Raw genomic sequence first — 23,713 nt, 5'->3', positions numbered from 1 at the left:
ACGAGCTCTCCTTGGCCGGTCATGTGACAGGGAGCTGGGTTAGAACTTTGCTGCTGTCAGGATGGTTCGGCTAAGACTGTTCTCATCTCTCCTCCTGTTGGGGTATATTGTGGGCAGCCTGGCACAGGATGTGCCCCCGGTGAGTTGGTCACTCTGCGCATCCTGCTATAGTGCATACTTCCCAAAACAAGGCTCCCTTAACCCTTTCAGTGCCAGATTGCCTGCCCCTAATTGAGAGCAACGATTAATATAATAGGATAGTGGCTCTGCAGGGATGATATTTAATATGTGTTCATTTTTACCAGTGAGATCATGCAGAAATTGTAGGAAGATAAATAAGGTAACCATTATTTTGGCCCAGATTAACATTCTATAAGTAACTTAAAATGATTAAATTGTCCCCTTTCGGGACCCCTGGGCTCATTGCTGGTGGTGTTCTATTGTAGGAGCACTTTGCTTTGCTTGGAGAGACTCCTGGTGATTGTGCCATTGGAGCATGGTTACATAGCAGGTCTGCGTTAGTTCATGTTCTGGTTGTTATCTTAATGTAACATTCTTCCGGGTTAGGGAATTGTAACCAGGAAAATGACCGACTCTGTTGTGCTTTGTTGTTTTGTATGGCCTTCGATTGCTGTGTCAGTTTTAAGGTTCACTGGACAAACGTTGGGGGGGTAGGCGGCAGGCAGAGTTCTGAATACATGTTGTAATGTACAAAGTGGTGATCACTTGTTTCTTTTATTCAAGGATGGGGTTGTAGATCATATTGTTTTAGATCACACTAATATTTGTGTATATTTTCATTACACACGCACATTATTTGTTCATAGAGAAAATGTCAGAATAATTTCCTTTTTTAACCCCATCATGATCATAGTTAAGATATTCGTTTAAAGTGACATTTTTGACATGTAGTGTTTCCTATAGGGATTAAGGGAACAGACATTTGCATTGAGGCATAAATGCAGAATAGAAGATTAGAATGGGAGCATTCTATCTGTAAATACTAGCATCTGACAATTCCGAGTTTGTTGCAATACCCTAATAAAAACAGTTCCCTTTTGAGAGGATTCACTATTCTCCGCTCTTAATGGTCTATGTAAACTAACCCTAATACACAGTGAAATCAAAAACTACAGAGTTTAACCTTAATAACCACAAATATGAAATTCTATTAGTTGTCAGGAAAGTAAAGCATATAGTTTAAGCATTTTGTTGGTAAAATTGGTCTGCAGCTATATTTTTACAGTTCCTATTTTTCAGACTACGCAGTCAAGTTCCCCTGGACAAGAGTGATGGTGATGCTGATTATTTAAACTGCAGTTGTCCTACTGTTTGTTAATAGATTATTTGGATAATGGTTATAGTGCTGTTATAGATTTAGCCCAATCTACTCCATAACTCTCTTGGTGGCTCATCGTTATGACCCATATTTGTCCTCTGTAAATGAAACTTCCTCCTGATATTCTCCGATTTAGGAATCAGAAACCGTTACTGCCGTCTGCAGCCTGTGCATAACTGGTGGTTTAGACGTTAGTCCGCAATTAAAGGCAAAACATTACAGAATCTTGATCACAGAAAACATTTAATTGCAGGGTACTCAAGACAGACTTTGCAAAATGTAAGGCGTGGTACATGTACAAACTAGATAAACTAAACATAAAAAGAGAACATTATGAACTACATTTCAATAGTTTAAAAAGGTGCTGGTTTTGCATAAAAACCAAACTGACAGCACAAACGAATGCTATATTTTTATTCACGTTTTAAAAACAAAGAGTGTCACCTTCACACAACTGGTTTAGGCACTTCTCATTGACTCCGGGCTCGAAAAATACTAGGCGGCAGGCCGTCATGGTGACTAGGAATTTTGTTCTGTCCCAAGGATTTGTCAGCCCGTTCAACGGAGGCAGCAAAGGAGATTGCAGACGGCCCGCTGTGTGGAATGTCGGCGAGGGAGCTGTAGTCTTCTTTCTCTGCTCCCTCTTGAGCTGCAGTGATTCAGGGAGTCGATATATGACAAAATCAGAATAATTTGAGTGTGTGAAAGAGTGTGTATGTCTGTGTGTCAAATCAGTGAGTGTGACTGTTTTGTTTAATGGCCCCCCCTCTAATCGCATGGGATATGTGACTTTACTAAAAAAAAATTCAATTTCTGTGTCTGGCCCCTCCTCCATGGCTGACACAATTCTTATTAATCTTAGCCAAGCCAATGCTTACCTATAGCATTAATCAGCATCTCCTCATAGAGATTAATTGAATAAATGCATTAATATGGGAAACATTCAATATCTGCATGCAGAGCGGGGAGAGACTGAACATAAGTGCTGCACACTGTGCAGCACTGGACTAGGAATCACCTCTAGTGGCCGTCTGAGTGACTGCCACTAGAGATGTTACTTGGCAGCCATGTAAACACCGCCTTTTCTCTGAAAAATCTGTATTTACAATGAAAAGCCATCATGGCAAGGCTATAGACACCAGAACCACTACATTAATTAAGCTGTAATTGTATTTTATGTCTCTGAAAATGATGCTTGCTTTGTTTAAAAAAAAAATAATAATAATAATAACTAACTTTTTGTTACCTGGCTCCTAGATTTTAAGCAGATTTGTCAAGCCCCACATTAACTAGAGGTTTGCATATTATCATAGAACCAATATTACCTTTTACTCAATATTGTCTACAATTAATCCAATGGATTGTGCAGAAAATTCTCAGTATTCAAAAGAAAGATTTTAGGAAGTGTTCAAACAATCTTGTCAACTTCTTGTTTCAGTACACAGAGGATTGCAGAAGTGGAACGTATCCTCCCAATGGCCCAACGTAAGTTACATATGGAAAATCATTTTTATAACCTAAATGTAGCATCAATCTGCTATTGAATTGCTGCTTAATATTATTTGTTTACTTTTCAAAGTGACACGCAACAATGGTGCTTACAGAGCGCTGCTGTGCAGAGGATACAAATGAGGAGCTAAATTAATTAATCAATGAGGATATGTCAAGATAATCACCTTGATTAATTGATTTTACTCTAAATTAATAGAAGTGGAAAAAACTAACCATTCAGAGCAACACTTGTTATGTATTGTGCAATAGCAGGTAGAAGTAATGTTTTTATGAAAAAACTATTAAGTACTTTAGCATTTCATGCAAAGCATTATTATTTCTGCTTGCTGTAAAGGACTCATTTTGACCTCATTAAAAATACTTTATTAAAGAGTCCTCTCTAACTGATGTATATCTAGTCTAGGTAAACATTCAGAGTCGCAGGTTCAGTTCCCTGTTCAATAGACTCAGACCGACATCTTTCCTTGGACCCTAAATACAGTCTGTTTATTGTAACATGCATACCTTCAGGACATGCGTGGACATTGTTTAAATAATTCCCAATTACATGTGATTATTATTCCTTATATATATATATTTTTTTTTTAAATAAGCACATCAACGAAGTTATTTCTCTTTTAATTTAGGTTTCTAGGAAATATAGAATGGTATACTGTGAATTTGGACCAAGCACCCCATGAAAGATGGCAAAAGTTGATAAGTGACAAAAAGGCTCCAGTGAGTATATGATCGTTTAATCATTGCCTGAAATACAGATCACGATTCTGCTCTGTAATTCTAAATTTCTTTCATGAATAACAATTGATTGTTGGCAGAAATTACGGATAAGTTCATGTAGTGGTTGTAGTTTTGCCTAAATTGCATAAGGCATATGAATTTTTGGGTAAGTGTTAAGTTACTCTCCGTGTAGAAATTTGCACAGGAGAAGTTAAGTTGGAATTGGGACAGAAAAAAAGGAAACCTTTTGCCAATTCAGTATAATGTCCTCTTTTTTTTTTTTTTAGATTAAAATATAATTTATTTAGATCTCTGTATACTTATTTTAAAGATCTCATTTAACTTCTTGTATCCCTTCTTCTGAAAGCTCTGTAAGGCTCAATTAATACACCCCAATGATTAAATCTGAGCTATAACACTTGGGTTTTATTTACAATAATACAACAGACAGAAGAAAAAAAACAACAATAAAACTGCAAAATAAATAATAGCAGGACTTAAAACGTAATCTTCTGTGCCTACACTCTGCCAATTCATTGCATCTCATTAGAAATATTGGACACATTTGACAGTATAGCAGATGCGGTTTTCAGAAATCATTTATTTTTTTCCTAAGCTGTACTTAAACAAACTAGATAGATCAGTGCTATATTTAATTTAAGTACCTGTTTTGATATCATGTTCTTTTCTTTTTCTTTATAGCTGGCAAGTTTATTACAAGCTATTAAGAATCTGGCTAATGCCTTTTTCCCAAGTGGGAAACTTGTGGAGATAGTGGACAAGGTGTTGGTAAGTACACGTCCTATTTTATTTATTTATTTTAAACAGTAAAAATAGTGTTAAAGGCACATTAGGTTATTATAAATATGTGATAGAACTTTAGAGTCCTGTTTACTGTGCAGCTCACAAACTTGATTGGGGATTTTAAAATGTCTCAAACAACACAATTGAGCAGTTATGCAGTTAAAGGATAATTTTGTACGCCACCACACGTTTTCATGATTGCAAAGGAGGTGGCGCATAGAGCACCCTATTCTCACCTCTGAGAGTGAATTTGAACTACAGCAATTTGTAAGACCACTTTAAGGCCTCCCCTCATCACTGTCAGTCAGTGTCCGTTTTGTGAAATGGTGCACATAGCCTGGTTCACAGCCTTTGCATGTGAAATGGTGCACATAGCCTGGTTCACAGCCTTTGCATGTGAAATGGTGCACATAGCCTGGTTCACTAAACGGAGAACCAGACTTTGTGTGAACAGATAGCAGCCACTGAATGGCTGGCTGCTATCAGTATACAGAGCAATTTATCTCTTTGTAAGCGATGGATCATTTATTTTACTAGCCCATTGGATAGGCTACAATATAAATTTTTAGTAACATTTAACAAACAAAATAATGATTTTTCATTATTATTATTTTCCTATGATTATAGAAGTATTTTTGTGTGTGTTTCGAGGGAAAAGGCCACATTTTTCACTTCTCTTATCGTGAAGGTCATTGTCGTAACAGAAGAATAGAATATTGACACCTATTTCTTTTTTTGGGTAATTATCCAAACATCTGTCTGTAAATCTAACTGGTAGTGAAGGCAGAAAGTATCCTTTATCTGGTTTACTTTTTTTTTTTTTTTTTAGTTGCCAGTAATCTCCTATTTGAAACCATTAAATACAAAGCAATGCCTATGCACGGAGTGATGAAGAGAGAAAAATTGTACAGGGTGTATTGCTATATCGGCCTGCTAGTCAGAAGATAAGATGTACTGCTGCTGATTTAAGGGCTAGGTGTACACGTCTGCTTCTGAAGGGAGTCTTGTAGATAATAAAATGCCACGGGTAGCAACAGCACGTATTCATTAACTTTATTCCCCATGACATTCAGCAGCCTGAAGGAAGTGTAATTATTAAATGGATACTACATTCACCAAAACAACTACAGCTCAATGCAGGGGTTCTGGGGCATATAGAACTTGTCCCAGCACAGTTAGCATTGTGAACACTGCCTTTACGGAGAAAAGGCTGCATTTACACTGCTGCCTAAGTCCACCTCTAGTGGCTGTCACTCAAACAACCACTAGAGGGACTGCCTGGATGCGATCATGCAGTCTTTGCAGTTCCTACATATTCTGCATGGAGTTACTGAACACTCCACATAAAGATGGGGATCACAAAGCAGTGATTTGCTGCACTTGCTCACTAGCCTCCCAATGTGTCTCTATGGGGATCACCAAGATTCACAATCTCAGCCCAGGAGATGGGCCCTGTAGCATGGAGACTGGCGAGGCATGAGCTATAAAAGGTATTTACATCCTAATTATTAACAATCAGAGCAGAGGACAGCCACCTAAATAGCACAATTTTATAGCGTTAGGAGGTCGCTATAGTATTCCTTTAACATATGCCGTGCCAAGGCCAGACACTACTGCCAGGAATCCTATAAGTTGCTAACGATCCACTAACACCAAAATGTCTCCTACATTTAGCTTAACTTTTTATTATTATTTTTTTACACTGTTCTCTGGTACAGTCCTATAAAAAAAATTATTTGATGGAAACAACAAATGAGGGTGGTGAACCTTTCCATGACTGGTTCACTCATTGAACCCATTTATAATGGCTTTTGTCAGTTAAACAAGTTTGAAAAATACAGGAAATAGGCTTCTGATTTTTATTTTTGTAGTAAAAATTATTTTTCTGCATCTTTTGTCCATTTGGTAATAAAGGTCCAACATTCCTTATTAGAATGATTTTTATGAAAACAGAATTGACTCGCCTACGCTTGCCATGTTAGAGACTCTTAATTTCTTACAAGTACTGATCTCAGAACGAATGGATGTTTGTTGCGAATTGTATGGATACAGTTTACATTAGTGACTAATGTATAGTCTGTGCAAATTGCTGTTTAAATAATTCCTATAAATGAGAGCTCTTGACATCACAGAATCTGTATGTTAAAGTGCACATTAACCACGCTCTCTACACAGGTTAGATTATGGCCAAGTATGGTGCACTTCACGCTGTGTTTAAATAAATCTTACTGAAGAACCCTTCATATATCAAAGCTTGAACTGTGCTTTTGTATTCTAGCCTTCGCTAATTGGAACACTGCCGTATCCCTATGGAGACGAAATTAAAGGTATTGCTGATGCTGCTGGGTTGCCATTAGGTATGTCTTTTTTCTTTTTGCATCAGGTATCTGATATATACTATGAAACACTTTTTAAAAAGTAAACATTATAAAATCCCTCTGATGGCGACTGCACCACTTTTCAATCCCTGCTTGAGAATTTGGTTTTAACCCTAATCTCTATATCAGATGTATCAGTAGAGATACCATCTGATATCAATATTTGTATTACTCTAAAGTAATGAAGTGATTTAAATGTTTTCCCTCTTGCATCATCACACATCACAGTATTCTTAAAAGGGTGGTGTAGGCACTAAACCACTGTATGCCATTGTAGTGATGTTGGTGCTTGAAGGCTGGGGGCATTGTCCCCTGTTCTGGTCAAACTCTTTCAAACTGTTTGATAAAAACAATGAGGTTTCTAGAGGAAACATTGATGAAGTCAGTATTACACTGATCGGGAATAATTCCCTGGTATCTTGCGATGTAGGATGACGGGATATATCCCCACATACAGTGCGGCCTCGGTTTACGAATTTAATGCGTTTTCTGGGACGTTTCTTATTGCGAAAAATTTGTAAACCGAATATATTATATTGTTGGTCCGATCAAAGCCAGGACACTTGCGAGGTATGCTTTTATATTCAAATGCATTTTCATACCAATCTTTAAAAATGTGAAAAATTCACATACATTGTACACATATCTTGGTGGGTGAGGAAAATGTGTAACTGGACTTAATTACTGGTCATGACTTAAACAACTTAGGAAATGCAATCTTTTACAGTTAATGTACCAAATATTAGTCTACACTGATATCTGCTGTGGACTCCAATAGCTAGCCAGTCAGTGGTGAAGTTTTGTATATATGACCTCAACGTCTAGTTTACGTGTATCGAAGTGGTGATGTTTTTGCAGGTATTCTGATGTAAATTACATTTCTGTAAATAGGCCCAACAAAGCCCTTAATCCAGCACTAGTAATACACACATGTCCAACTACTGACATTCTTCTTGGAATACAGGACCTAAACTTTTTCTAATATGATTTTGTCACATTCAATTCTTTATTTTTTATTTTCATTGGCATTTATAAAGCACAAACGTGCTCTGCAGCACTTTTCAATTTTAATATGGGCATATAATGGCAAATAAGAAGCTATTAAGACGGTTATAGAAAACCAGATTGTTGAAAACCTGCTCCCACAAGCTTGCAATAGAATAGAAAAATGTGGAAATCCACTCTGAGCATCCCAGAAGCAATACATGTGTCTCAAACTAAAGCAATTATTTAAAGGTTATTTTTTTGGTTTTGGAGAAACTGCTGCCTCCTGCATGCTTCATTATTCCCTCTCCTGTAATATCCCTCTCCTGTAATATCCCTCTCTGTTTTGGTAGCCAGTGCTAGTTTTAGAGGACCATGGTGTTATAGGTCATTCCTTTACTTATCTGGTGAGGGAGTCTGTGTTATGTTGTTAATTATATGATTTGTTAGTGCAATGTGGTATGCCTTGAAATACTAAAATCCCTTTTTTGTATTAAGTCTTCTATGGTTTGCTTTTTTTTAGGGGAAATCCTATTGTATAATATATTTTATGAAATCTTCACGGTGTGTACTTCAGTGGTGGCAGAAGATACATCTGGTAATGACAATTTACTTATAATAATTACATTTTTCTCTCATGTTCCATTAAGGTGCTGTGTTTTTTTGTTGTTTGATATTCTTCTTTTTCTTTACTTTTCTTTTAAATCTTATATCTAACTTAGATCTTTTTCACGACTAGGAAAGCTATATCATGCCAGAAATCTTGATTTTGGATTGTTTCTTGGGTAAGTCAATGTATATTTCTGTTTGCTTATTTGATTGGTTTTTAAGAATAACAAATAAGCTATAAGGAGTGCTTAAAGATAAATATATTGCTATAATATAGTTCCCCTCCAAAAAATGTGTTTAAAACTTAAATTTAAGTAGAAAAGAAAAGTCCTTTGTCCAAGGCTGACTGTGCCTAGAGGCACTTGTTCATGGGCTTCTCATACTATTCCATGCAAAATTTGGACAAAACTAATATAGGTAGCCTAGGACAGGGGGAGGTAACCTTTGGCACTCCATACGTTAAGGACTACAATACCCTTGATACTTGCCAGCACTATGACTGTAAGAGCATTATGGGAGATCAGTGGCGTACACATGACCTATGGGGCCCCGGTGCGAAAATTGAGCCGTGGGCCCCCCCGCACGCTTACTCTGTGCAGGCCGGGGCCGCAACACATGGCGGCTGGCACCTGGTCGCAGGGGTTGCAGGGTTGCGACCCCTGCGACCGCGGTATGTACACCAGTGCACACTACATGCACACACACTTAAAGGACCACTACAGACACCCAGATCACATCAGCTCAATGAAGTGGTCTGGGTGTCAGGTCCCTCTAGTTTTAACCCTGCAGCTAAAAGCATAGCATTCACTGAGGGTTAATCCAGCCTCTAGCGGCTGTCTCACTGACAGCCGCTAGAGGAGCTTCCGCAATTCTAAGACACTGAACGTCCATAGGAAAGCATTGAGTAATGCTTTCCTATGGGCGGTTTGAATGCGCGCACGGCTTTTGCCGTGCATGCGCATTCGGAGCTGAGCGGCGGAGGGATCCCCAGCGCCAAGGGAGTCCGGCGCTGGAGAAAGGTAAGTGCTGAAGACACACACAAACACACTCTCACGAACAGACGCATACACACTAGCTAACGGCCCTGGTGGGCCGGGCCCGGTCGCAGCCGCGACCCCTGCGACCCTGGTATGTACGCCACTGTGGGAGATGTAGTCCACCACATCTGAAGTGGCGAATGTTTCCAATCCATGGCCTAGAAACACAGTTTTCAGCTAGCTGACTGACTGGAGGCAGAGGTGGAGTTACAGCCTAGTTATAAGTGTTAAATATTTTGGAATTGGCTCTGTTTCAAGAAAAAAGCGGATTATGGTGTTTTCAGTAACAATTTTAAAAGCTAAATTATGCATTTGGCTGTTTTCAAAAATAAAAAAATTTAAATATCGGCCACGTAAGGGTAAAATGTTTGGCAATCAGTTCACTAAACTGGGTGTGTTTTTTTTTTTTGTGTACATGTGGTGATTTTTTTTTTTTTTCTTTTTTTCAAGTTGATATTGCATAAATTATTGACTGTTTTTTTTTCCTGTTTCATGCTTTATGTTGTCATTTTAGCTGGGATGTGAAGAACCACACCTGGGCGGTCACAGAACTATTGAGACCATTGGTTGTAAACGTGAAGTTCCAAAGAAATAATAAAACCGTTTTTGTGTCTACAAGTTTTGCAGGATATGTGGGGATGTTAACTGGAATGAAACCTGTAAGTATATAGCAGGCCTACCTGTCGACCAACATCTGCCCATGCTCCATCTTTTGGAGTTGTTATTTGTAAAGAGTTTAACCCCTTAAGGACACATGACATGTGTGACATGTCATGATTCCCCTTTATTCCAGAAGTTTGGTCCTTAAGGGGTTAAAGGGACACTATAGTCACCAGAACAACTACAGCTTAATGTAGTTGTTCTGAGGAATATAGTATGTCACTATTGGCTTTTTGCTGTAAACACTGCCTTTTCAGAGAAAAGGAGTGTTTACCTTGCTGCCTAGGGTCACCTCCAATGCTGAACTTTCCACATAGAGATGCATATTTGTGAGGAGATGCTGGTTGACCAGCAGGGTGTTTTGCTCCACCCGCGTCTACACCTCGTTGACTGAGATCATCAGAATTGACAATCTCAGCCAATCCAATGCTTTCCTTGGGAAAGCATTGGAATGTCTGAGATCATCAATTCTGATGTCAGCCAAGGAGGCAGATCATGGGTGGGGCCAGCAGATACACACTTTGCTGGAATAAAGGTAAGATTTTAATAGTTTTTAAGGAGGGCAAGGGACCTAAACTGCATTTATTACAATAAGGGGTCAGAAATACACGTTTCTTTTCCTGACCCTATATTGTTCCCTGAACGAAAAATGTATCCACAGGCATCAGTGTGTGTATGAAGTGATATTTAACTCTCGAAGCTGAGCAATGCAATGTTTGTGACTGGGCAAGCATATAGTCCTCTAGTGAGCTTTTTCTTGTTGTGTAATTTGAATAAAATAAGCCAAAATACTAAGCAATGCACCTACCATTTTTTATCATGAAATGATTGGTCAAAATGTGAGATGTCAATACATTCATACAGCTGTGCTATAAATAAATAATTAGTTTCTATTTATGTCATTAATGTCCTGGTTTTAATGCCTACCATAGTGTGCATAATAGACATTTGTTCCTCGCATTGGATTATATATTAACCTGTACCTCTTCTAGGGCATATTCACTCTTACAATGAATGAGCGTTACAGTCTGGATGGTGGCTACATTGGTAAATTTACTGTACCTTTCATGTCAACTCTCTAAATTCTCCCTCTGCCTCGGTTACTGTTTTGTTTTACCCACTACAGACTAGGATTGGCATGTGGTGGGCTGTTGCTAAAAGCTTGACAAGAGAGGCAAACCAGCAATGAGCTGATTAGCTTCCTGAATTGTGAAGTTCTTGGAACCAGTCTCAGAGAATACGTCATTTACAGCCGATCACAGCTGATTGGCAGTTTGATTACTTTGTCCTACTGTATAATTCGGTTAGACTTAATATCTGGTTTAGCTTAAGGCTCAGAATTGGGGCTTTTGTGGATTTTGTGCAAGAGTCATTTAGGGAAAATTGGCAGGTAGATTTAGGATTCATCAGTGATAACCTTTGTCTTATTGGATTTTTTTTTTTTCCCTACTGAACCATATCGTGAAATTATAAACTTAGTATATGCATATGGGGCAGTATTGTACCCAAGGGATGTAACCAAATATTTTTGGGGAGGTGTTGTAAGAATAAGGAGCCATTAGTATTAATGGAATTCACAGTGAAAATTCAGTGTGTAAAATGTTTAGTTAAAAAAATACATAAATTGAAGACTGCCACCAGAGGCACTTCCGGGTCTTTAGGCAACTTTTGATCGCTTAACTGGCGCTGGACGTCCTCAGGCTTTATCCAAGGTCAGCTAAAACTCCATAGGAAAGAGTTGATTCAAAGCTTGTCTATGGGGTAGTCCTAATGCGATCGCGGTGCTTGTTGCGCTTGTAGTGTTATTAAAAAAGTGATTGGAATATTAGATAAAGGAGGTACAAAATCTGCACAAATATATGTTGAAAATTTATTTTCTTTAGCTTCATCAGTTATGGAGAAATTATTGTAAGAAAAATGGTGAAAGGATTTCTGATTTTTTTTTTTTAAATATTTCATTCATACTTAAAATTGTTATGAGGAATCCCTATTTGTCCTTTAAAACTATCTTCATTACATAAGGACAGCAAAAAAAGGGGGAATAGGCGCTCACTAAATAAACTAAAGGTGGGCAGCAGTGAACCGAGCAGGAATTCCCAATGCCTACTCACAATAGTGAAACAAACAAGAAAAGGGTGGTAAACCGCGCCCAAACAGTACAGGTAATAATTAAGATGTATACATACAAATTGTCCTATAATAAGGAATGTATGGAACCTTCAATAGAGAAAATACAGAACAATAATAGTGCAGTATATCAGGCAAAGTGAGAATTATTAAAACTTATAAAAGACTCACTCACACTTTGCAGAGCTACTCAGAGCTCTGCCGTATAGCGCCTAGGCGGTACAATCCCCGTCTCAGGATATCAAGTGATGGTGCAGTGCGGTATCCAATCCTCCACAATAATATATGGAAAAAATAGAGATAGGATCCAATAGTATAGTATGATTTTCAAACAATATTTGTAAATAAAGGAAAAGTATCCTACTTACAGATTTCAGAGCAAATATCTTGCTCTAGTATGTACAGCATACGGTGGTATAATCCCCACCAATGGATATATGTCAGGATTCAGAAAAATCAGGAACAGCAAATAAAGTAGTAAAAACTATAACTTTATTTAAATAAAAAATATGTCTATAATAGAACAAGTAGATATAAAATCTCCTACTTAACGCGTTTCGCCCAGTCTAGGGCTTCTTCAGAAGTATAAAGTCCAAGTTTGGATAAAATCCGCTTTATATAGGTGTCCCTGATTGATGTAGTTTGATCCTGATGTGGTTTCGCTTCCTACTTCCGGGTCGCGTACCTCGCCCGGAAGTGACGTCATCACATCTTCCCGTGGCATGCTGGGACATGTAGTCTCCCTCCGTTTGTGTTGTATATAGCACAGAAATGACGTCGGAGTAACTCCTAATGTCTTATCGGGCATGCAGTTCGTATTGTCCTCCTTCCCATAGACACAATTTCGTCACCCGGAAGTGACGTATCGCAGTACATAGTAACATGGGAATTGTAGTTCGGCAAATTGCCGATATAGAATACAGTATATACAAGGAATAAATAAATAAATAGTTATATAGTTAGCATGATAATATAAAAAGCACCTAAGGCATATATTAAAAAGGTAGCCAGTATATTATAAACAAAGATTATAAGTATATGCAGAGGTATCTAACAATAAAAATATGAGCATGTATAAAAATACATAAAAGGTGGACACTATATTGATATAAGAAACAACTGAGGCATATATTAAAAAGGTAGCCAGCATATTATACATAAAGTAAAAATGTATACAAATAATGTAAGTATATGCAAAAAATATTAAAATATGAGTATAAAGTATATAGAAGGTGAACGCTATTTTAAAATAACTGTGTATAAAGTGAACCATGCATTAGAGTTCTTAAAGTGATACACAAGAGAGGTGGTGCATAGACAATAGAAAGAAACAATTAAAAATTAATATGCAGAGATATTAGGGTCTAATACATAAAGTAAAATACTAAAAAGTAATATAAAAATACTATAAAAAGTTAAAAAGGTCAAACTCTGCATTTAAACCTTTAGGGTGTAGTGTGTCTAAAAAATAGACCCACTCCATTTCTTTCTTGCCCAATTTATTAATTATATCACCACCTCTCCAATGTTGGGACAATTTTGAAATGCCCATAAATTTTAGGTGTCGTGGATCATTGCCATGTAACTCAAAGTGTGAGGATACCAAGTGGGTTTTTAGCCCTTTTTCTATGTTCCTGCAATGTTCTCCAATTCTGATTTTTAATGGTCTCATGGTTCTTCCTATATATTGTAGTCCGCAAGGACATTCTAGTAAATATATGACGTTTTTACTCATGCATTGTGTCTTTAATATTGTAACTTTTATCTGTGTTATTTGATTTAAAATTATAAATACATCGATCAGTTTTACTAGTTTTTCTACAGGCTACACAACAATTACATCTAAAAAATCCATTTTTGTGTTTCATAAAATTGTTTATTACTTCAGACTTTTTCTGTTTTGTATAATTCTGTGTGAGATGCATTCTCAGATTTGGGGCTCCTCTAAATATAATTTTTGGCCGATCTGGGATGATTTTTCCTAATATAGGGTCTTTCTTCAAGAGATGCCAATTATTCCTGATTAGTCTTTTTATTTGTTTATTTTTATTATTATAGTCTAGGACAATAGGCAATGTAAAATCCGTCCCATTATTTTTAATGTTTCCTAGACCCTTGTTTTGGGTTAGGAGATCTTTTCTATCTAGACTTGTAATATTTTCCATAGTTTTTTCAATTTTCTCTTGGTCATAGCCTTTTTCAATAAATTTATTCTTCATCATATTAGCCTGAGTTTTATAAGTATCAACATCTGAGCAGTTTCTCTTTAATCTAAGGAATTGGCTTTTAGGAATACTATCAAGCCAACTCCTATAGTGGCAACTGTCCCTTCCAATAAAATTGTTAACATGAACCGGTTTAAAATGAGTTTTTGTATTAATTCTCGTATCTTGGATAAAAATATCCAAATCCAGAAAAGTTACATTTGTCTTACTAAAATCCGCTTTTAAAACTATACCATCATTGTTTGTGTTTAAAAAGTCTAAAAATAATTGGGCTGTAGAAATAGGACCTTTCCAAATAAATAGGAGATCGTCAATATAACGAAAATAGGCGACCAGGTTCTCCACCCAGCCATGCCCGCTCCATACCATTCTCTCTTCCCACTCCGTCATGAAGAGATTGGCATAGCTGGGCGCAAACCTGGTCCCCATTGCTGTGCCATTATTTTGTAAGTAAAACGAATCTTTGAACCAAAAATAGTTGTTGTTTAGAATTAAAAGGATACCTTCAATTATAAAATTTATCTGTTCTTCTTTCATCTTGTTATGTCTCTCTAAGATAGATTTTACAGCTTTACAGCCTCTTTCATGTTCAATTATAGTGTATAGGGACTGCACATCACAAGTTATGAGTGTATAGTCCTCCTCCCACTTTATTGTTTCTAATTTATTGAGTAAATCCATAGTATCCTTAAGATAGGATCGGGACAATTTTACATAAGGCTGTAACATAATGTCTATATACTCTGACATATTTGATAAGATAGAGTCTATACCAGAGACGATAGGTCTTCCTGTTTTTTTTTTTTTTAAATCTTTGTGGATCTTCGGTAAAAAATATACGACCGGTATTTTTGGAAATGTCTTATTTAGGTAATTGTACTCATCCATACTTAGTATATCATCCTCCTTGCCTTTATTTAGAAATGTTTCTAACATATTTTTGATATCTGAGGTAGGATCTCTTGTGAGTTTGACGTATGTTTTTATGTCATTCAATTGTCTAAAAGCCTCCTCTTCATACATTTCTGTAGATAAAATTACTAAGCCCCCCCCCTTATCCGCTGGTTTTATGACAATGGCATCATCATTTTGTAACTCTTTAAGGCTTTCTCTTTCCTTCTTTGATAGGTTATTTTTGTCTCCTATATGTTTTTCACTCAGATTCCTTATACCTTTAGATACCTTTTTTTCAAATATATCTATTGCACTTGACTTAAAGTTTGACGGGTAAAATTTACTTTTATTCTTTAGAGAGCTTTTAACATATTTATCTTCTCTCGTATTAATCGTGTTTGTAGCTAGATTGTTTGTCGTGTTGTTTTTACTTACATAAAACCTTTTTATAGTAGCATTTCTTACAAACTTATTTATGTCTATGTATGCTAAAAAAGGATTAAAAGTTTTTGTGGGGGCATATTTAAGACCTTTATTTAATACTTTCAACTGTATATTCGTTAAAGGTTTGCCTGATAGATTAAAAATCCCTTTATTATCATCCTCATTGAAATCTCTCTTTAATTCTTTTTTAACAGCCATTTTTAGAATCTCTGTTCTTCCTTTTTTGTTTTCGTCTACCTGACCATCTTCCTCTAAACTTCTTTTGCGGCCTCTGATTGGACTGATATGATCGGACTGTCTTTCTCGGTTTGATGGAATCTCTAAAAAAGATGTCTCATCAAATTGTTCAGAGAAAGAGAGGGCGTGGTATCTATTGTGTTGAAGTACATTGTCGGGGGGACTATTTCTAGTATTCTCGTATCTCTTATGGGTCCTCCTTTCCTCTCTTTCCCATGTGTGTTTTCTGTCTTTGTTTCGAATTTCCTTAGGGGACCTATATAACTATATAACTATTTATTTATTTTTTCCTTGTATATACTGTATTCTATATCGGCAATTTGCCGAACTACAATTCCCCTGTTACTATGTACTGCGATACGTCACTTCCGGGTGACGAAATTGTGTCTATGGGAAGGAGCACAGTACGAACTACATGCCCCATAAGACATTAGGAGTTACTCCGACGTCATTTCCGTGCTATATACAACACAAACGGAGGGAGACTACATGTCCCAGCATGCCACGGGAAGATGTGATGACGTCACTTCCGGGCGACGTACGCGACCCGGAAGTAGGAAGCGAAACCACATCAGGATCAAACTACATCAATCAGGGACACCTATATAAAGCGGATTTTATCCAAACTTGGACTTTATACTTCTGAAGAAGCCCTAGACTGGGCGAAACGCGTTAAGTAGGAGATTTTATATCTACTTGTTCTATTATAGACATATTTTTTATTTAAATAAAGTTATAGTTTTTACTACTTTATTTGCTGTTCCTGATTTTTCTGAATCCTGACATATATCCGTTGGTGGGGATTATACCACCGTATGCTGTACATACTAGAGCAAGATATTTGCTCTGAAATCTGTAAGTAGGATACTTTTCCTTTATTTACAAATATTGTTTGAAAATCATACTATACTATTGGATCCTATCTCTATTTTTTCCATATATTATTGTGGAGGATTGGATACCGCACTGCACCATCACTTGATATCCTGAGACGGGGTTTGTACCGCCTAGGCGCTATACGGCAGAGCTCTGAGTAGCTCTGCAAAGTGTGAGTGAGTCTTTTATAAGTTTTAATAATTCTCACTTTGCCTGATATACTGCACTATTATTGTTCTGTATTTTCTCTATTGAAGGTTCCATACATTCCTTATTATAGGACAATTTGTATGTATACATCTTAATTACATAAGGACATACTTGATAACAAAGTATGGAATTACACTAGAATAAAAGAATAGCAAAAATGCCCAAATTGTTTCAGTTGCTAATGCAGAGACACTGAAAAACGCACAGTGGTAAAACAATTACAGCCAGCCATTTATTTACTTCTAAAGCCTAAAATGTTAGCTGTATTTATTGATGTCTAAGACGTTCTTTATCCCAGCTCTGTTTTATCTTTAAAGGTGTGCTCGAGTGGATTCTGGGGAAAAGAGATGGGATGTGGATGAGTTTTCTTACAAGGAGTGTTCTGGAAAATGGAACCAGGCAAGTAAATCTAATGCTATTTTGATTGTACATTTGTTCCCTCAGTGACACCTCTAGAAATTCTGCTTATGAATAGCCCTTTTTGAAGTCCTTTAGGAAAACAAACTGACAATTTTTTATTTATTATTTGTATTGTTTTTTTTTACCAGACAAAGTTACATCGAAATTTGTATTTCACCTAGGTCACAATGTCAATGTCTGCTATTTGTAAATAGAAAAATAAATATATATATATATACACAAACACACACACTTTATTTTTTTATATTGGGTTAATTGTGTACATTTGAATACAAAATACAAGGGGAAAGATGCTGAAATGCTGTGAACATGTTACAGTCATCCACAATGTATACTATGTTTCCTAAGGGAATATCCCTGTGCTATACAGAAGTCCGTGCTAAACCTGCCACAGATTTAGCAATGACTGCTGTATAGTATAATCTTGCTATATCATTTTTGCTTTTATATACACTAAACAAAATTATAAACGCAACACTTTTGTTTTTGACCCCATTTTTTATGAACTGAACTCAAAGATCTAAGACTTTTGCTATGTACACAACAGGCCTATTTCTCTCAAATATTGTTCACAAATCTGTCTAAACCTGTGTTAGTGAGCTCTTCTACTTTGCCACAGGTGTGGCATATCAAGATGCTGATTTTGGTTTATTTGTTTGCAGTTATGAAGAAAGCAAAACTCTTCTATCAAAAACAAAAATTCTTGCTCCAGCATATTTTATATTGGGAGGAAATAAATCCGGAGAGGCCTGTGTTATCACTCGTGCTAGGGATTCCTGCCTTGATATCTGGGAGTGAGTATTCACATGCTTATTTAACCTACAGTCACTTGTGTGATGTCCTGTCCCTGATACTAATAAGTCTGTTTGTGTTTAAGTCTTGATATTCCAAAAGGAAGATGGTATGTTCTGGAGACAAACTATGATCGCTGGAAGGCTCCTCTGCCTGTTGATGACCGAAGAACACCAGCAATGAAATGTTTGAATAAAACTGGCCAAAAGGTATATCTTTAACCAAGGAAATCGTTGGGATTTTAGGTTATTGTAGCCTACTTATGTGTTTGGTGTTATTACTCCTGCTAGAAGTCAGTTTTAACTTTTTGCCTTGTTTTGTTTTAGAAGCATGGTGGATAGACTTTATTTAATTCTCAAAAGTAGATTGTTCTCCTGTTACTGGTTATATTTTCATAAAATATTAGCACTCGCTATTTAGCATTTTGTTGTTGGGATTTAAACATTGGCAATGTATTAAGGATAACTACTGCAAAATACTCATTATGCAGGGCTGCAGATTATGTTGGTGCTTCTTAAATATTTCACACATACAAATATACACACATTACACATCACAGATAACAGACAGGCAATAGAGCTGTAGTGATATTAATAGTACAGTACTTTATAAGACATAATGTAGTGTTAGTAACGTCAAGGGAATACACTAATTGAATATCATATGGAGGCGGGGCCTAACTGCCAGTCAAACAAGATGTCAGCTTCATGATCTCCTGGGCTGCAAACCCAAGTTAAGCCTAAATCTTGAGAAGTATTACTATTCTCAGCGATTATCCTACTACGCTTTGCCTAAAGAGGACCTGGATACGTTTAGACTGGTATTTGGTCTAGATTTATCAAGTGCTCCTCTGAATTCATTGTGTTGCAGTCTTTCAACCTGCATGAGACGGTGGAAGCGGGCCGACCCCCCACTCTTACACAACATGAGCACTGCATAAAGCCCTGTCTTGCACCATATTATATCTGAGGCCTATGTAAAAATTGGGTGGATACATTTATTATGACTTTTAATGATCTGTGCAACAGATTTTGGGCACAGCTAGAGCAGCAAGCTCTCACCAGAAAGTGGACACCACAGATGACGCTTTGTCTTCGGCTAGTTACCTACTCTCAGGTCCCTAAGCTGCAGCGCTTTCGTTGACACTTTCCTAGACTGTGGACCTTTTGGTGGGAGGCCACCTCCACAAGGTCCACACTTATATTGGGACTCTCCTCAGACTCCGATTTTGGTGCTTGTGCATATATATTTGTGGTATACAATGTTACTGAGAAATTATTGCATTATAGTGATAGAACTCTTTTGTGATAGGAGAACAAAAAAATTGCAATATCATTTAATGAAGCAGAAACGCATCTCCATGTTCTGCAGTGAGTTCTAAAGTAATTTCCATTTTCGGGGTACAGGTTTTGACAAGGTCTCACACTCAAACCTGTGATTTTTTTTTTTTTTTTTTTACAGAGCGTTTCATTTGCGACTATTTATGACATGCTGTCAACCAAACCAGTCCTCAACAAGGTAAGCTTTTACATATATTTTTATCGAAGGTCTTTATAGTTTAAATGGTAATTAGTATGAGGTTGTATCCCTGTGTTATACAATATCCTGTTTAGTGAATGTGTTTCATTGCATACTTTATACCCTAAATAGCCAGCATGTAGTTATACAGGCTTTATTTTTGTCCATGTCTGTGAGCCCCGTGTGTCTTTAATCTTTCTAGTTACTGCAGCTACTAAAGTCTGGTATGGGGGTTATTCGCTAAACTCAGAATTGAAACTAAATTGCAACATGTTGGCAAAAGTGCAAACTGCTATTTTAGCCTGAATTTTACCAATTTATTTTCAATTCTCTACAATTCATTTTTTTTGTGTACAAACCCCTAAATGGTGAATTATCAATAATTACAAACTCCAGTTCCAAATGTCATACAAAATCGCTGAACTGGAAAAAAATCCCAAGTCATCTGTTTTCAGTTCAGCTCTTTTGGACTAAAACATGAAATTTCATTTTGAATTCCTGTCAGGTTACACTGTAGTATCCCTTTTTGAGGTGACGCTCCATTGTTGCTGGGCCTTGCCATGTGTGTTAAGGAGGTAAGACTGTCTTCTAGTGTGTAGTATTAGCCACTGGGTGTGTGCTTCCACCTAAAAGACAATGCTTCCTGGAACACAGGCGGCCTGTCACTCACTGATTGGACAGAACTCTTCTCCAGTCTTATAAAGAGAGCGCTAAAAGTCTAGCCTGGAAGCAGCAAGTGAAACAAACATTCTACTAAGCCAAGTTCTAAGCAGTGTTTCCCTTAGAAACAGTCTCCTTCAGGCCTATAAATCGCTCCCAGACATTTTTAAATGCAATAACAAATAATGATCCCCAAATGTGGAGGAACTTATTAAGCAACCATATTCATGACCATGCTCTGTTTTGTTACCTGTAGCTTACTACATATACTACACTGATGTCTGTTTCTGAAAACACACTTGAAGCATACCTACGGAACTGTCCAAGTCCCTGCGTGCCTTGGTGAATGGGACAACCTATTCATTGAATTCCAAAGAAGAAATGGGTGGAGAAGCATTGCTCTTGTATGATCTCACGGAGAAGGTCTTGATGCAGTCAGTGACCCCTCACCATATTGTTAATGGTTTTTTATTGTGAAGGTTCCTAACCTGATGATTGCATTGTATTGAATATGGCTAAATGAATTCCTCTCTGTAGAATACCCTCCCTTGGCTTTACAAATTGCACTTTAACTTTAAAATGGATGTAAAGTATATTTGTATTATACTGTCTGTTGATTAGTTACTATGACAGGGAGATTACTTTTATCATGTTTTGTACTAGTAGCATAACATCGCCTAGGAACACACAAAATATTTTATACAACTAGATGGCTGGCTATGTCACCAAATAGCACTCACTGAACATTTGTTGACAAGTAATTTAATTTACTAACTTATAAATATCATATGTGTTTTTGTTTTTTTAAATCTGATGCAAAATAATGAGCTATTTGTGGTACTTGATGACAACTTTATAAAGTTTCTACTGAATAAAATAAAAGGGCATCCTTCAATCAGCTCTATAACTATTGACCTTGCTGACTTCTTATGGTCTCCTAAGCCTCTCAATATTCACTGTTGATTCCGGATTATTCTCGTCTGCCCGTTGTAGGGTGTGTGCGCCTTATCATGATCATTCACCAGTCAGCTGGGGTGCATTTCCTTCGCTGTCGGGTCCTGAGAAAGTTAGGGCTAGGAGGAGGTGAATAAGAACTTGACAGCCAATGAAAACGTTGACAAATGACATGGAGCCTGACTAAAGCCTGACCCTTTGTCAGCTTTTCTCAGCATGCTGTTTCTTCTTAAGGAAAATAAGTCCTTACTTTTCCTTTTGTATAATTTGAAAAAACAATCTGGGCTCCATTATGCATTATGTAGCACTACACATGAGAAAAAGGGACCGAGCTACTTTAATTAAAACATAAAGCATACTGAGTGCAGTAATCAGATGTTGGCTTAAGTGGCACTGTCATGCCAAACTTACCTTTCCCCTATTGTTTCTTCTTCCTCTCTCAGCACCTGTTCTTCTTTTCTTTATTTCTGATCTAGTTTTCTTTAAAACATAGAATAAAGTAGGCACTACTTTGTCATATGTATTTTCCTACGCTTGACTTTCTCTGACCCAAGTCAGCTCCATTTCCTGTGTCAGAGATAGTACTCGCCCTTCTCTTTGAGACAGGATATGGAGCTGACTTAAACTCCTCCTTTGGTCAAAGAAAGTAGAGCATAGGAAAAATACATACAACAAAATAGTCCCTACTTTGTCTTATGTTTTAAAGAAAGCTAGATCAGAAATCAAGAAAAGAAGAACAGATCCAGAGAGGAGAAGAGGAAACAATAGGAGAAAGAGAAGTTTGGCGTGACAGTGCCGCTTTAGTCACTAGTTTTCTAGCTTAGATTTTTCCAAGCCGTCCACGGCTACTAATATACCCAAATATGCCAGGGACTTCTTTGATTAGTTCTTTAATTTGCATTGTAATTAATCCTATGTCTCCAGCTACTAGCATTTTAATAATTACTCCATCATCGTATCTCTATCTTTATTGCACCTTCAGCCTGTTGTGTAGTTTTTTTAGGTGACATCTCATTACCCTAAATGTTCATAAATACCACTGTAATGGCACCCTCTTATCAGACATATGATTATATGTTCTTCATTGTTTCTACATTATTTTTAAAAATAAATTTAAAAAACAGTGGCTGTTCTAGCCATACGAATAGCTTTTTTTGACTAATTACTATTTATATATTGTACTATTCTATTCTCAATCAATAAATTGATTGACAAAAAGGTAATAAAAACCCCAAACCATCCTCCAAATATTTTTTTTTTTTTTTTTTAAATAAACCTGTTTATTCCACTAGCATTATATGTTGTTTTAGTGAAGAACAGAGCGCCTTCCAACATGACTGTGCAGTCCTGGAAAAAAAACTGAGAATTTATTTTATTTTTTTTCTGCATTTCCCATACGAATTTGGACATGTGCCAAAGTTTCTGGCCTCCCAACTGTGATATAACCTGACTCCTGCCTCTTACTAACATGCAACAGATACGTTTTCTCCCTAACACTTATTAGTATTAGGTGAGTGCAATCCTTCACTGATTATATAAAAATAAATATATAGAGAAAGATAATGGAGCTGAAAATAATAATGTGCCCAAATGGCAGCGCAGAACTGGTTGTGCCGGAATTTACTGTTACAAGGTAAATGCTTACCTTTATTGACCCTCTTTTAGCCCTTCCCCCCCCCCCCCCCCCCACCCAGGGTTTTTTCCCCTATCATACATGTCTACTCTTACTTGAGAAATCTTCATGTGCACCGATTATTGCCCCCCTGACTAAGCACTGTGAGATATGATGTGGTTCAGACGAACAAATGTTGCACGTTTCTTATGAATATGTGTAATGTTAAAATGTAATGTTTTTTTACAGGTACATCTAAATACTTTATTGTAGCCCAGAGCCACCCCATTCCTCTCTATATCCCGAAGCGACAGTGTGTGTAGTCAGGGAAAGGACTGCGATCACACCCATTTGCTGTGCTTGAGATGTCTGTCCAGCTGGGGAGCAATGTTTACTAATGAGGCTGGCAGGAGCACACATCACAATTAAAGTTCTGGCTTTTGGCAGCCGCGTGCCAGAACTTCAGTGATGAGCTCAGCCGTGCTACAGGTGCCAAGGAAGAAGTGTTATATTATACGTGGTGTGTAGATGTGTGTATCGTATTACTGGTTTGTGTGTACAAGTGCACATCTGGCAATATGGATCTTGGAAGACAAGTGGCTGGTAAATTGACATTGAGACCACTGCTTTAGAACCTCTTGCCAGAATTTATATAAATCAGTAATAGAGCTATCAATAAGTAAAATGATAAAACAATCAGAGGA

General features: G+C 37.1%; 1 protein-coding gene across 1 annotated transcript; it reads left to right on the top strand.

Annotated features, from left to right (window-relative positions):
- ASAH1 (N-acylsphingosine amidohydrolase 1) lies at positions 1-22,661 on the top strand. The gene is made up of 14 exons (XM_063458081.1): positions 1-139; positions 2,778-2,824; positions 3,478-3,568; positions 4,271-4,357; positions 6,651-6,729; positions 8,258-8,332; positions 8,474-8,519; positions 9,895-10,039; positions 11,033-11,087; positions 17,371-17,452; positions 18,136-18,267; positions 18,351-18,474; positions 19,727-19,783; positions 20,700-22,661. Exons 1-14 carry the CDS (start codon positions 62-64, stop codon positions 20,787-20,789), a joined length of 1,188 nt encoding a protein of 395 aa, XP_063314151.1. The 5' UTR covers positions 1-61; the 3' UTR covers positions 20,790-22,661.
- The last annotated feature ends 1,052 nt before the right edge of the window (positions 22,662-23,713 follow it).

Source organism: Pelobates fuscus, chromosome 6 (genome assembly GCF_036172605.1).
Source record: "Pelobates fuscus isolate aPelFus1 chromosome 6, aPelFus1.pri, whole genome shotgun sequence".
Taxonomy (NCBI): Eukaryota; Metazoa; Chordata; class Amphibia; order Anura; family Pelobatidae; genus Pelobates; species Pelobates fuscus.
The sequence above is the reverse complement of the archived record's forward strand: the minus strand, read 5'-3'. Positions and strand labels throughout refer to the sequence as shown.

What these genes read in the sequence shown, in the direction of transcription:
- ASAH1 (XM_063458081.1), top strand. Translation starts at nt 62, where the DNA reads ATGGTTCGGCTAAGACTGTTCTCATCTCTCCTCCTGTTGGGGTATATT. An exon ending in AGATAGTGGACAAGGTGTTG is followed by an intron (nt 4,358 to 6,650) that starts GTAAGTACACGT and finishes TTTGTATTCTAG; the next exon opens with CCTTCGCTAATTGGAACACT. An exon ending in GTTCTGGAAAATGGAACCAG is followed by an intron (nt 17,453 to 18,135) that starts GCAAGTAAATCT and finishes ATTTGTTTGCAG; the next exon opens with TTATGAAGAAAGCAAAACTC.